The sequence below is a fragment of the Phalaenopsis equestris genome, unplaced genomic scaffold, assembly GCF_001263595.1.
Source record: "Phalaenopsis equestris unplaced genomic scaffold, ASM126359v1 Scaffold217374, whole genome shotgun sequence".
Taxonomy (NCBI): Eukaryota; Viridiplantae; Streptophyta; class Magnoliopsida; order Asparagales; family Orchidaceae; genus Phalaenopsis; species Phalaenopsis equestris.
Genome location: NW_018235897.1, coordinates 102321 through 116809, shown reverse-complemented (window position 1 = coordinate 116809; position 14489 = coordinate 102321). Strand labels below are relative to the sequence as shown.

The 14489-nt window shown below is 31.8% G+C and overlaps 1 protein-coding gene across 2 annotated transcripts in view; it reads left to right on the top strand.

The window, feature by feature from the left end:
- The first annotated feature begins 4062 nt into the window (after nt 1-4062).
- The window catches only part of LOC110037246 (uncharacterized GPI-anchored protein At1g61900), an 80991-nt gene continuing 70564 nt past the window's right edge, over nt 4063-14489 (top strand). For both annotated transcript variants that reach the window (XM_020741843.1, XM_020741842.1), the window contains exon 1: nt 4063-4291. In XM_020741843.1, the coding sequence (XP_020597502.1) occupies nt 4252-4291 (40 nt within the window). In that variant the 5' untranslated portion in view covers nt 4063-4251. The remainder of the gene's footprint in view (nt 4292-14489) is intronic.

The window sequence follows — 14489 nt, the reverse complement described above, 5'->3', positions numbered from 1 at the left end:
ATATATATATATAATTGATGAGTAGTATTTCGAGCCAAAAAGAGCCAAATACAAACGAACAAATTTTTGTTCGTGTTCAGCTCGTCCGCGAGCTGTTCGCGAACAACGAGCTGTTTTGACAGCCCTAGACTCCTAGATGCCAGAAACTGTCAGGAGCAGTTAATGACAGTTGTCTAGTATTTTGATTACTTTCTATGGTGATGAGAAACCTTCAGGGTTTAATTTACTTTTCATTATGACCAAATGAATTGTTAAAATATACTATGAACCATAGGTCTTAGGAAAGTCTATGGTAGAATTAACTAGGTTTTTCACATTAACCTAAGTGGTATAGGTGGATATGACATGTGGGGAAATGCAAATATTAGGGAAATATGCTTTGATTAGATATAGGACTTATGGGAATAAAGTCATTTTTAACCAAGCCTTTTTATGCACTCGGGAGAGAATAAAGAAGATTATTGCTCCTATTTCTCACTAAACTTTTCTACTTGCAATTCTCAATTTCATGAAATCTTCTTAACTCATTTAAAGGAAGAGTTACTAAGTATTTGATACTTTCATTATAATTATGATAATATAAGATTACTTTTGTAGGACTTTATTTTTTAAATTGTTTGTGAAACATTAGGATTACTTTGTAGGACTCTACCAAAACCCAAATTTAGGACTAAAATCAGTAGACTATAACTTTTCCTAACAAGGATTACCTCGTTCTCTGTGGGATTGACATTCTGAACTCTAAAATATGATATTACTGATATGACACGTGCACTTGCGTGAGTCCCCAGTGTGTTTTTGTACCTAGAAACGGTATCAATGCGTTAAGTGAAGCAATCACTGATTGTCTAGTTAGCGGATGATGTGTTTCATTGTGAATAACAACCATTCTCGAATATGTATTTGTGTTCTTCAATACATATTTAATATATCAATGTGATCAGCATGAGAAATCAGAAGTATCTATTGATTTTTTTATTTATGTAAAGCTTGAATTGTATATGCACACTAAGCTGACCTTTTACAAACTGGTTGTATTTTCTTTGTTGTTTAAGGAGAATTTGGTGGATTTTCTTTTAATTCTTGAACTTCGCATAAAGTGGTAAAAAAATGTAGCAGTAAAAATGTCTACAATGTTGTTTTTGTTGGTGGTAGAACTTACATGTTACTATTATTGCTGGTGGCTTGATATACAGTTGAGTGTTGATGGAAAAAAAATACTTTTTACTTAACATATGCAAAATTTATTAATGATTTTAATTTAGGTTGACTTGCCTTTGTTGATCTTGTACGCCAACACGTTTCTTGCTTCATTATCTCCTCTAACTACTATAGTGACGAGTTTTCTTTCTGTTTTACGAATTGATTACTTCTACAGATGCTTTGGCAATTGAATTAGAATTCAGTTGAGCTACAATATAAGAAATGGGTGGCATGTAGAAGAAGCTTCATTGTGGAAATTTTTTGCAAGTATAGGTGCTAGATATGTAATTCAATTCATGCATTTCAATGTTGCCAATGAAATTCAATCAGCAGTTCAATTCATACCTACCACCTACAAATTCAATTCATATCATATCTAGCACATGCAATTCACGCATGGATTTATGTAATTATACAAGGAAGCATGTTCTTATGTGATTGAGGTGGTTAATCCCTTGGTGAGGGTATTGTGTTATTACTATCTTATTTTCTTTGTTGATTTGGCAGTTCAGTTGACAGCTGCTATGATTGTTGTTATAATCCAAAAAAGCTTGTAGTTATGCAGTTTTGTAGTTTAGATAACAGTTGCTATGGTTGTTGTTATAGTTGCTTGGTAATTCAATACTCACAATTATTGTTGGTACTTATTTGTTGTTGTATTTGCTGTTTTTTTATTTTTGCTGTGTTGGTATTTTTCTTCGTAGTTTATATTTTCCTATTTTGAGATCTTTATACCCATTAGAATCTTTAGTTTCAACCAATTGTTATCTTATGTTGTTTCATTTTTTATTTCAGATTTGCTCAAATTTTTACTGATCTTTCCCATTTTGGTTAGGTTATCGGTTGAGTTATGATGTTCTCCACCCATTGCATTAAAATTTAGCCATACTTGTAAATATTTTTTGTGCTAAAAAAATTATAGTATTTAGAGGAATTTTTAATGCCTTTTTCATTAGGTAAGTTATCGAGCTCATTTATTTTAATGCCTTTTCATTATTATGTGTTTTTTTGTGTGGATATCTTATATTTGTTTCAGTATTACTTTGTAGTTTCTATTTTGAGTTTCTTCAGTTAAACTTATCAGTCATAATTTGTATGATTCGAGTATTTCACTTTGACTTGCGTTGAATACTTCTCGTGGCTACGACAATTGTTGATTCATATGATTGTTTAAAGGTGCATAAAGCATTAACACTTCTGCATCGGATGTAAGCAACTTTGATAGCTGCAACCTGCAGTTTTATGCTTCCAATTGATTGGTATGACTAACCTTATTAACAACGATCACTATTTATGATGTAGTCGTTTAATGAGAATGACAATATTTATGTTATGATGGCTATTTAATACATATGAACTATGTGCTAAGTATGTAAATTTCTCTTGTTGAATCTATGTACAGGACTACATCATCAAATATGAGCTCTAACAACCTGACAACTTCTAAGGGAATCAAACATTGGAAGGTTTTCCGTTATTGCAATGTACTGTGCATTGTTTATAGTACTCAAAGAGGTGACAATGCAGACAAAAAATTCTACAAATGTCAAAAAACTTTAACAAACATAGATTGCAAGTTCTTTCAATGGGTTGATGGATCGAGGGAGGCAATAGAGGAGCCAGTTGATGAAAAAATATATAATGTTGATGATACAATGAGAAATGTTGTGAAAGTGTTGGAGTTTCTTGTGAAAAGATTATTTTTGTTTGTTTTTGTGATTGTAGCGTTACTTTCATTATGACTGACGTTGTATTTGTTTTGATGATGTTAATGTACTTTGAAAGGTGTCAAACTATAAACTGATAGATTTTAATTTTATAAACAAACTCATCTTTTTGACCAATATTATATATTATTTGAATCTTCTTTTGATTCAGTTAATATTCACCTCAATTTATCTTATGCTGTTGTGAGTGAAAATAACTTGATAAATTGTGATTGTATTTACCCCACAGACAATACTTTCAAAACTGTGTTTTCCAAAAATTTTAAACAGCAGCTTTTACAATAAACTTTTCAAAACTGTGTCTCTATATTGAGGGCATTACAGTCATTATTGTAAAACTATGTTTTTCTAACATACCAATTGCTTCTGAAATACCAGCTTTTGAACAACAGATTTGCAACAACAGCTTCTACAACAAACTTTTTTACAGCCACAGCCGAAAACAAACACACCTTAAGTTTAATATGCTACAACGTTAAAACTGCTCGATGAAGAGCTTTGAAAAAATGATTAGTTACGAAAATATAGCTGGATATTTATTTTACCATGTTCTATTCAATAAAAATAAAATATTATATTCTAATAAAAAATAAAAAAAATGTTTCATAATTGAATTCACATTGTTATATAATTATAGAGCATATATAAATAAATTATATTAAAATTTTCAATTCATTTTAAATCAAACATAGTCATTTAAAAAAAAAGGCAGAAAATAAGACAAATAAATTAAATATGACACGGAATGATTCTAAATAATAACAAAAAAAATGAAAACTTTTGTGAACACGATGAATTTTTTTTATTAAGCAAGTAATAAAAATAACTAAAATCATATTTCTTCCAAAATAATTTTAATGACACTAAAAGAAAGCTTTCATGGGGAGTATTCCATGTCGATAGATCACATAAATCAGAGCTGCAAATACTGAAAGTAAAATTTATGACTTAACAAATTTTTTTAATATTTAAATATATACTATTTAATTTTTCACATTTATTTATATAAAATATTCAAATATCTCCTCACAATATTTTATATATATTTACTTTTTTTCTTACTTTTAAAAAATATTAATATATTTTTAAATAAATTAGAAACTACAGGACCCCGGCATTCATGATACACCACTCTCTCTCTCTCTCTCTCTCTCTCTCTCTTCCAGAGCTTTTACGTTTGTGAAATGAGAGAAGGCTTGTGCCTTCAACTTCCCCACCTTTCGTACTAAATGATACACCCATAACCTCCTCTCTACCTCTGCCAAATAGCCATGCTGTTACCGCTGAAGTTCTCCTTCTTCTTCTGAAATTTGTAGTTGAAATGGGAAGACGCACGCTTTTCCTTGTTTTCATTTTTTTATGTGAGTATTATTTTGCTTATTTTTTCTCAATCTGGTGTTTCATATCTGACTTTTTTTTTTTGTATTGTTTTTGAGATATGTTTTGGTTAAAGCTTATTTATTTTTAGAAATCTGGAGTGGGTTTTGTGAGATGGAAAGTTTACATTATGTGGAAATTTGGGGTTTTGAAAATGGGTGATTTATAGCGAGTGGCCGAGTGAGTTTGTGTTCTTAATTAGGACAAGATTTGTTGGTTTTGCAGAATGAGTTCTGAACTTATGCTCTGCTGGGATTTTCTCCCTCCGGGAGTTTCTTTTACCAATTGAAGAGCATTTGTTTGGCGATCTATAGGGTTTGGAATGGAAGTTAGGGTTTATATTCTTCTGCTACTCATCTACTTACTGTGTTTCAAGATTGTGAAACTAAAGGAATTGGTTTGGTTTCTTTTTTGGACGATTTACATGCATACCACTCAATTCCTATGTATTTACATATCCAAAATTTGAACCATTCATGACACCCTACCCATGCATGCAAAGGTGTATTTTACTTTTTAAAAGTTAAAATAGCGGTATTTTAATATGAAATGAAAGATCTGGGTGAATGCGAAAAGTAAAATCTAGGTGTCAGATATGTAAATACATAATAATTAAGTGGTATGTATATAAATGCCTCTTCTTTGTTTAGGGTTTATATCATATTATTATGGGGTGATTACATACAAGTCACCCGAAACATTGCTATTTACAAATCTAGCACCCTGTTTTATCCATTTTTCAAATTCTCACTCAAATATCAAAATTCATGATACCTCAACTCTTATTTTTCATTTTATCAAATTCTTAATGGTTTGATCGTGGCACGCGTCAATGCATTGGTTCGGTAGTTCAAAAATATCACTTGGGTGCTAGATTTTGTACATAGCAATGTTTCGGGTGCTATGTATGTAATTATCCCTATTATGTTTTGAGGGGAATTGAGATGCAAACTTCGCATTGCAAGTACTTGGAGTTTTGATATTTAATACGGCTTTTACATATTAAATGCTTAAACTCTCCTATTTCGGAAAGAAAGTTTGGGTTGAATGTCTATTTGATGAGATGCAAATACCTAATTTACTGACTGGCTTATCAACTTTATTGTTTCCAAATTTTATACTGAAATGAACATATTTGCAATTGTTCAAAGGGTTTGTGAAAACTATGAATCTGAGTATTTATTCAAACATGAAAGCTTCATCAGTTAGTAGAGAAACAAGATCAACAGGAGTAAAAGAATGTTAAAAACACGGCTCATCTATGATAGAACTCTGACAGAATATATAAGTTTTATTGAGAGATTTGTGATTTCACACTATATGTGAGAAAATGTGTAGGTTGTATGGCATAATATGAAAAGTTTATTTGTTTTGTGCTAGTGCGTTGCTGGTGTTTGGCCTGTTCTTACGAAAAACGCAAATTAGGAAGGGCTGTTTTAAATACCGATGAAAAAAATATCCCAACTTGTAGACTTAAGCTTTTTAAGTTGGTTTCATATTAAGATAATTGCGTTAGTAGTAATACTTTTACTTGAATGACTCATTATGAGCTTTATTTCTCTAATTTTTAGGATATTAAGTTGGTTTCATATTAAGATAATTGCGTTAGTAGTAATACTTTTACTTGAATGACTCATTATGAGCTTTATTTCTCTAATTTTTAGGATATGGATATGATTTAGTAGTTGGGGGTTAGTGGTTGATTCATCTTGCTCCAATGTTGATGTTTTTTGTGATCTCATTACTAGGCTTAGATAAATAATGATTTGCAAAAAGGACTTTCAGATTGAGCCTATTGGAACTTAAAATCAGCGAGCAGTTTTTTGTTTCACTTGAGTATTACATGATGGAACCGAGTGTTAGGGTAAAAGATTTGCTATATTTTTCCTTTAATTGTGCTCTTAGAAGCCATAAAACAAAGGTCTAAATTAGTTTTCTTATCAAATTTTGACTACAAAAAAAGTTGTCAGAAAAATAAGGTTGGTTGGTCATTTTTTTGGGTAGTCTATGGTTTGTTTTACTTGAACCACTAATCAGCTGATTTGTTGATCAAGTTCTTTCAACATATTTGACTATTGAATCATTTCCATAGATGAGAAGAACAATAATGGGTTAGTACGAACAACAAAATGTTAAGTGGATTCTACCTCAATCAAACTTCATCAAAGTTTTACTGAATTTATTAGAATTTGAGTTCATGTAAGTAAGAAAAAAAACTGGCCATGAGTTCAACGGATAATAGTATTTGATGGTTCATGGTTCTGTATCAGTGCAAAAGAAAAAAAAAGACCCTATAAGAATTTTGATTCTGTAGCCCCGCTCGTGGTTTCAAAGCGTAATTTATGTTTTGGTTTTAATGTAACTAATGACTCACAATATAAAATTTTACTTGGCATGGTGTGGATTTGAGGCTTGGAACGTATACTATCAAAGAAAAGGAAAATTTGAGGGAGAATAATATGAAGAAGCTTCTACACAATTAGAAGGTAGGGAGCACTTACAGTGTTGGATATATCCCACATAACAAACCTTTTTAGCTAGCATTTTGTGTAGCGTGATACATTATTGGAAGATATACAAACATACCACTCCATTCCTATGTATTTACATATCCAACAACTAAACTTCAATTTTTACATGCCACCTTAGTTATCCATGAAAATGTGCTTTTCACTTTTGAAAAGTTAAAAGTATTGTATTTTGTTGTGCTATGAAAGATCTGGGTGGTAGAAATCTAAAAAAGCAAAGTTTAGGTGTTAGATATGTAAATAAATATGAATTAGGTGTTATTTATGTGATTGCCTACATTATTTTAAACTATATGCTTTACATTCAATTTTTACATGGCATTTTGTGTAGCGTGATACTTTATTGGAAGATATACAAACATACCACTCCATTCCTATGTATTTACATATCTAAAAACTAAACTTCAATTTTTACATGCCGCATTAGTTATGCATGAAAATGTGCTTTTCACTTGTTAAAAGTTAAAAGTATTGTATTTTGTTGTGCTATGAAAGATCTGGGTGGTAGAAATCTAAAAAAGCAAAGTTTAGGTGTTAGATATGTAAATAAATATGAATTAGGTGCTATTTATGTGATTGCCTACATTATTTTAAACTATATGCTTTACATTCTTGTTTTATAATTCATATGATGGTGCATTCCATGTTCTGCTTATTTTTATCATTAATGCTAATATATTAGATGCTAAGAAAACCTGTCTAAAACTTTTATTAGGGCCTTTATTGTTAGGAGCATGAGGCATATACCCTTCAAGGATCTATAATATGGAGATTGTGTTGTTTCTATGGATCATTTAGGGTGCTTTTGGGGGAGGGGTGGTGGTGTCGCACCGCTGGGCCGTTTGGAGAAATAATTGTTTACTTGCTTTCTTAGGAACTTGTGGTGGAAAAGTTGTGTTTTACAACTTGATTATGTTAAGTGCGGTGGGTGCCAGAAAGCCGCGAGTAGACTTTTGAAAAATAAATAAACAGAAATAGCTATTGCAGTTTTTTGAACATCGGTTTCTTCTGCAGCAAATTCACAATTGATTCTTTAAACAACTACGGCCGCCCCAAATGGACCTTTAGTTAATGCATTTTTATTGATTGATAATTCATTGTTCAAGGCTTTTTAATACCATAAGTACTAAGATAAGCATGTCGGTAGTGAAATAATGTGGGATGGACAAATTTTTATGTTTATTATATTTCGTTCTAACCATCCATTTAATATAATAATTAAAGAAATATTATATTTTGAGATGATTTGAGTGACATTTATCGATGATATTGTAATTGAAAATATATTTAGGAGATTTGAACATATAGAAATAAAGCCAACGAAATGGGTAGATAAAACTAGGGTAAATATCAGTAAAGAGAAAATATAAACCAAAGGTTTTACGGATAAAAGTTGTTCAAAATGTTTTGTGATGAATATGTTTAACACTAATAAAATTCAATTTACAAAGAGTTTTGGGATTCAAATTCATTATAAGTGCTAAATCAGATCTCGTAAAAATAGAAGAAGGGAAACCGAAAAGAGAGAAAAAAAAGAAAGTTTCATACTAGAAAGTGAATTTTTTTCTTAAGGATTTGGAGAGAAGCTTGAGTTGAAGCTCTAATTAAAAAGATTGGTGTCAATTCTTCTTCTTAAGGTTAAAGGATCAATGATTTCTCCAACATAAGTGTGAAACTTTGTATTCATAGAAATGTAAATTGAAACTAGATGATTTAACTGAATATATAACTGGAATTTATGGTTTATATTAATTTTATGATACTTAGGCTTCATATGAGTAACCTAAGATAAAGGATCAATGATTTCTCTAACATAAGTTAGAAACTTTGTATTCATAGAAATGCAAATTAAAACAAGATAATTTAATTGAATAGATAATTGGATTTTATGATTCATATTAATTTTATGTTAGTTAAGCTTCATATGAGCAACTTAAGATGAATATACAGATTTGTATTGCTATTTGTGAGGTCAGGATGTTAGGGGAAACTCTGATAGTTCACTCTGAAAGAAAATACATATCTACTTTTACTTATATATCTTCTCTATGTAATTAGGAGGCATCCTTTGTGTGTAACTGTGTCTTGTACATTAACATTTTCAACTAGAGAACTGGAGATAAATTCACAAATCTTTGAGTTTATTTATTAGGTTTTATTCGTTAAACTCGTCTTTTCTATTTCCTTTTAATGACATATAGATGTTATTATTCTCAAGCATGGTTAGCAAGTAAAATAGTCTTTCTCCTTTGAATTGGTGATGTAGGAATATTAAGTTTGGATTTTCTTGAGTGATTTTCACTGAATTCATATTGGATGGTATTTTAACCTTCTATTCTTCATTTACATTCATCATGACTAATTGGGTGGTTAAAATATATTGTGCACTTCGAGATTCGAAAGAATCTTTAGAGGAAAAACTAGGTTAAACCACAATAATTTAGGGGAATATAGATATTGCCTCTAGATTAGTGGAATTATTTAGGGAGAAATGGCAACATAGTCTATTCATCGGATTTAGGCAACTAAACCTATTTGATAGCCGAACCTTTTTAGACGCTTGAAAGAGGATAAGGAGGACGTTACTCTTGATTGTCACGTACTAAACAAATCACAAATTCTTACTTATATTCCTACAGAACCAGTTCAGAGGAGAATTTTTCAAACATCAGAAAACTCTTTTAATCTCTGACCTTGTTAGCTTAGGATCATGTTATTTCGAAAATTTGTGGTAACTTCCCAAAAATATCAAAACATCAATCACTCAGGCCAGATTCAAAACCAATAGGCTAGAAGTTTTCGTTTTCGAAATTTGCTTTTTCATTGTGGGATTGATACTGAGTATGATCCGTATACTACTTGGATGAAACGTATACTTGCGTGATTCACTAGTGCTTCGCAACATTTGTCCTGTACCAATTTTTGATGCTATTGCTATGGAATGTCATTGAATTTCTAAATTTAGGAAAATTTTAGTCAAACCGTTAGGATTTAGACTTGAAAACTTTATTGTTATGCGAAAACTGCTATTTAGTTTTTATTTTTTATGTTTTGAAAAATTCAAAAATTTCGTGTGCAGTGTGCTTCTTGTTTTACTTTTAATTTTGTGCACATATTTTTATTGCATTTCAATTACTGTGAAAATTTTGTGATTTGCTTACTTTTTAATCTCAACAGGTTTGTCTGCTTAGTTTTTTTGTTCTTAGTAGTTTGCTTGTTTGACTTGTGTATATTTATACTTTATGGGCACTTAACTATCTGGTCTAGTTGTGTATGCGTATGATTGAAACTTTGGAACTAGTACCCTATGATCTTGAACTTGAAAGAACTGTAAAAGAAATTAGAAAACTAAAAGACTTAAAAACAAGTTAGAAGAAATGACAAACATACCTCAGGAAGAACCCAACACACTAAGACCTCATGTCATGCATAGACCGCTTAGGAATTTGCCAATCCATTGGTAGAAGAAAATTCACTAAAGTATCAACGCCCCTCCCGCAGAAGTTAATTCATTTGAACTAAAATCCACATTTATTTAGATGGTGCAAAATAACCAGTTTGGGGGATTGCCTATAGAAGATCCTAACATTTACTTGGCGAGCTATGTACCTGACAGGGGATGCTATGTACCTCTACACGATAAAGGAAATGGTAAATATTTACATTTAGGTGCAACTTTTTTAGGGTATTTATGGGCATAATTTTGAGAATACCTTCGGGTATGACGTTAAATCTGATATGACACTTAAAGAAGTTTAAGTTACACAGATTACCTCATATGGTACTGAAAGAGGATGCTACACACCCATGTACAATAAAGAAAATGGTAATGTGTACATTTGTGTGCAAATTTTTTGAGAGTACATAAGGGTATAATTTTGAAAATTCCTTCGGGTATGATATTAATTTTGATATGACTCTTAAAAAAGCTGAAAATGATAAATACTTAAATTGAAATTAGAAGGAATAGATTTAAAGTAAAAGCTTACTGTTTTATAAAGTCATGTACTACTTTTCTTTTGTTCATTCATGCATAATATTAACATAATAATCTGATGCATAATATGATTATTTTTGTTCGTTGAATTTATTGGTTTCTCTTAAGAAAAGAAAAAAACTATACATTGATGTCTGGTGGGAGAGTCTTAGGGTCTGTTTGGGACAGCTGCAACTTATCCAGCTTCTGCTGATAAGCAGCTTATCCTGGTAATCTGCTGATGACCAGCTGATCCGGATAAGCTGTCTGACAGTTTGGTTAGTGCGTCTGGAAAACATCTGATTCTGGAAAATTGACCAATTTGCCCTTGTTCTGAATAAATTGTTTAACTGTTTGGTTAGTGCGTTTTGTAAACAACTTATTTGAACAAATTTTTAGTTGAATGAATAATCTATGTAGCAGAATGCTATTTTCTCAAATGTCAAGAAATGAAAATGCAAAAAAGTTTAATAATATTTATATAACTCATAAGAGCAGATAATGTACTCGCAAAAATCTTAAGGGGCATTTACATACCTATCACCCAAATTCTATGTATTTATGTATCTAACACCTGCTCTTTACTTTTTACATTTTCACTAACAAAATCTTTCATATCATATAAAAAATACGACCATTTTAACTTCTAAAAAGTAAAATATAATTGATCATAATAGAAACAAATAATGCAGAAAGTGATGTTAAATACGATGATAGTTTTTTGTCACAAAAGAAAGAGCTCAAAAGAAATTCCTCATCCTTAGTTACCCTACTCATCAACAAAAACAATTTCACATGTGATGTATAAGATGATAGCAAGCACACCACCCACCATTAGAGGACTAAACTATGCTTGCCAATCAACCACAATCATTCTACCATTGTGATGGTAGCTCAAATGCACTGCAAAAAATGACTTTGACATCATCCTAGGTGAGCTAAAGATCAAAAGACATTGAAAAACTCAATTTTTACTTCCAACACAAGAAGTAAAAAAATAAATAAAAAAACACTTCTTTTCATGTTGTCTAATATGCAGTGGTAAAATTCATTACATCTACAACTGCCTAGTGAAAGGACTTATGTTAGCGCCATTAGCATCACTTTTTTTTTAATCACAAAATAGGTATCTTGTACTAAAGTTCCACCAATTCCTCTGGGATGAAACAATGTTACACTAATATTTTACAAAAATTATGGAAGTCTTTAACACATTTTTCTCCTTTCTATTATGCAGGTTTTGAAAAGTTCTAAGACACAACAGAGAATGTTCTCAAATTCCATCAATTCCTCCAAGAATCTCAAGCACCCAACACATCTAATAAAAATTAGGGATAGTTACATACACAACCTTCAAAACATTGCTATTTACAAAACTAGCCCTCAGCTGAATTTTTGAACAAACAAACTAATACATTTACATGTACCACTGAGAATTTGATAAAAAAAAGAAAAATATGAGTTTGGGTTTCATCATGAAGTTTGATCTTTGTGTGAGAATTTAAAAAATTGGATGAAAGAGGGTACTTGATTTGTAAATTGCAATTCTTCAATTGCTATGTATAACTGCAAAATGTTATTGCAGTAGTTAGCTTCCTGCCATTGAAGCTAAAGAATGTAAAACAGAAATTTTCCTTACCTTTCTTTTAAAAAAAATCAACATTTAAGCCAAAAAATGGTTCAAAACGAACCGCTTTTCCCATTAACAGCTCAAGATAACCTACAAAACCAGGAAAAAAAAAATAAAAAAGGTACTGTGAAAACTTTCTTGAAGTCATGGAGTTTAAGATAGCAAACAACCCAGTTGCTATGCAGCGCGATCTTCTGAGATTTGTTCTTCGCCATCCCTAGCGCCTCCGTATAGAGCTCAAGAGCATCTCGATGCTTTAATTCCCGGTACATCCGATGAGCTCTCTCGATCTTAGTCAATGCCGTCTCCATCTCCATACAGAGATCGAGAAATTAGCAAAGTTAAAGGGTGGGGATAGATCCCCTTCTCCTTTCTCTGCACTGAGAAAGCCAATTACAGGTAGAGATCGAGAAATCAGGGTAGTTGAAAGATGGATGAGACGAATCTAACTCCACGGAGAGTTGAGGTGGACGACGGTGAAGGGTGGCCGACGGTGAGTTGAGGTGGACGACAGCGAGGTGAAGGGTGGCCGGCGGTGAGTCGATGTGGACGACGGCGAGGTGAAGCGGCGGAGTAGCCAGAGAGCAAAGGTTCGTGAGAGAGGGGTAAAGGCGTAAGACGAGGCACAAAAACGCGGATCACTGGTATAACCCTGCGATCTGCGTGTAATAGAAAAAATTAAACGCAGTTTTCAAATAATCTGTAAAAACGTGCAAAACAAACACATAGGCGGCGTTTTTAAAACGGCGCCGCACTTATAAGCTGCCCCAAACGGACCTTTAGTTTATAGGTGATGACTACAACATATATGTACCATATTATGATGTGATTGTAGTTTCATTCTGCATTATTTTCTTAATAGTAGTGATTTACAGTTATGTTCTGATCTGAGAAGTTGTTTACAAACTATATTATAGTTTGTGGATGTTTTGATTTTTGTGTATTGTACTTTGTAGATTATTATTGAATTTTTTATATATTGGAAGTTTCTAAATCTGTTGATAGATATTTAAATGTTAATACTATTCGACTGCAATTTCTAACTTGGCTAATTCAAAGCTATCGACCGGATTGTGACACTTAGCACTAGGGTTTATATCACCACATGAAATGAACTAGCCTAAAAATTTCCAACAAAATATTTTCATTCATCTAGAATGACAAAATTTAGGAATGACATTACTTCATTTACCGAATTAGATTAAATTAATTTATGAAGCCTTGGAGAGGTTCAAGGATTTTTTTATAAAATATCCCCAGCACGACTTGTCTGATTGCTCATAATTCAAATATTTTATAATTAGCTGGTGGGATCTCTTAGGTCCATAATAGATGTGGCAATAGGGAGTTCACTTATGTCTAAGGCATTTAAGTATATACATTGATTGAAGAAATGACAACAAATAATTTTCAATGACTATCAGTTAGGGTTGATCCTATAAAGTTAGCGTTCATAATACAAACTTAGTATCAATTATTACATCTCAAGTAGTCATTATTTCCAGGATGTTCGACAATCCAGAGTTTAATTCATCATTAGGATCATCACTAATAGAAGAAAATTTTTATGGACAACTCGTTTAGCATAATGCTTTGCATGTAGAATCTATGAAAGCGATGACCAATAGGTTCAATAACCCATATTCTAACTCCTACAATCCAGGCCTAAAGAATCACCCTGACGTTAACTAAAATAATAGTAACCAAGGTATAGTAACCCAAAGGTGGGGAACAACCAATCCTATCCAAAATGTAATTATAATAAGCAGGGTAGTAACAACCTTGGAACGACCTACTCACCTGGATTCTTTTCAAATACATAGTTTAAAAAAGAAGTTATCTTTGGAAGAGATTGTGATGCAAATGGGGAATCAATTGCAAAGTCAACCTGCAAAATGTTATGATAGATAAAGAACTTATTGAGCAACAGACACTAGGATATCTTACCTAGCAATTAGGGTTGTCAATTTGGCTTGTTGTTCGTGAACAGCTCGTGTTCGACTCGTTAAGTAGCTCGTGTTCGGCTCGTTCGTTAAGCCTAACGAGCC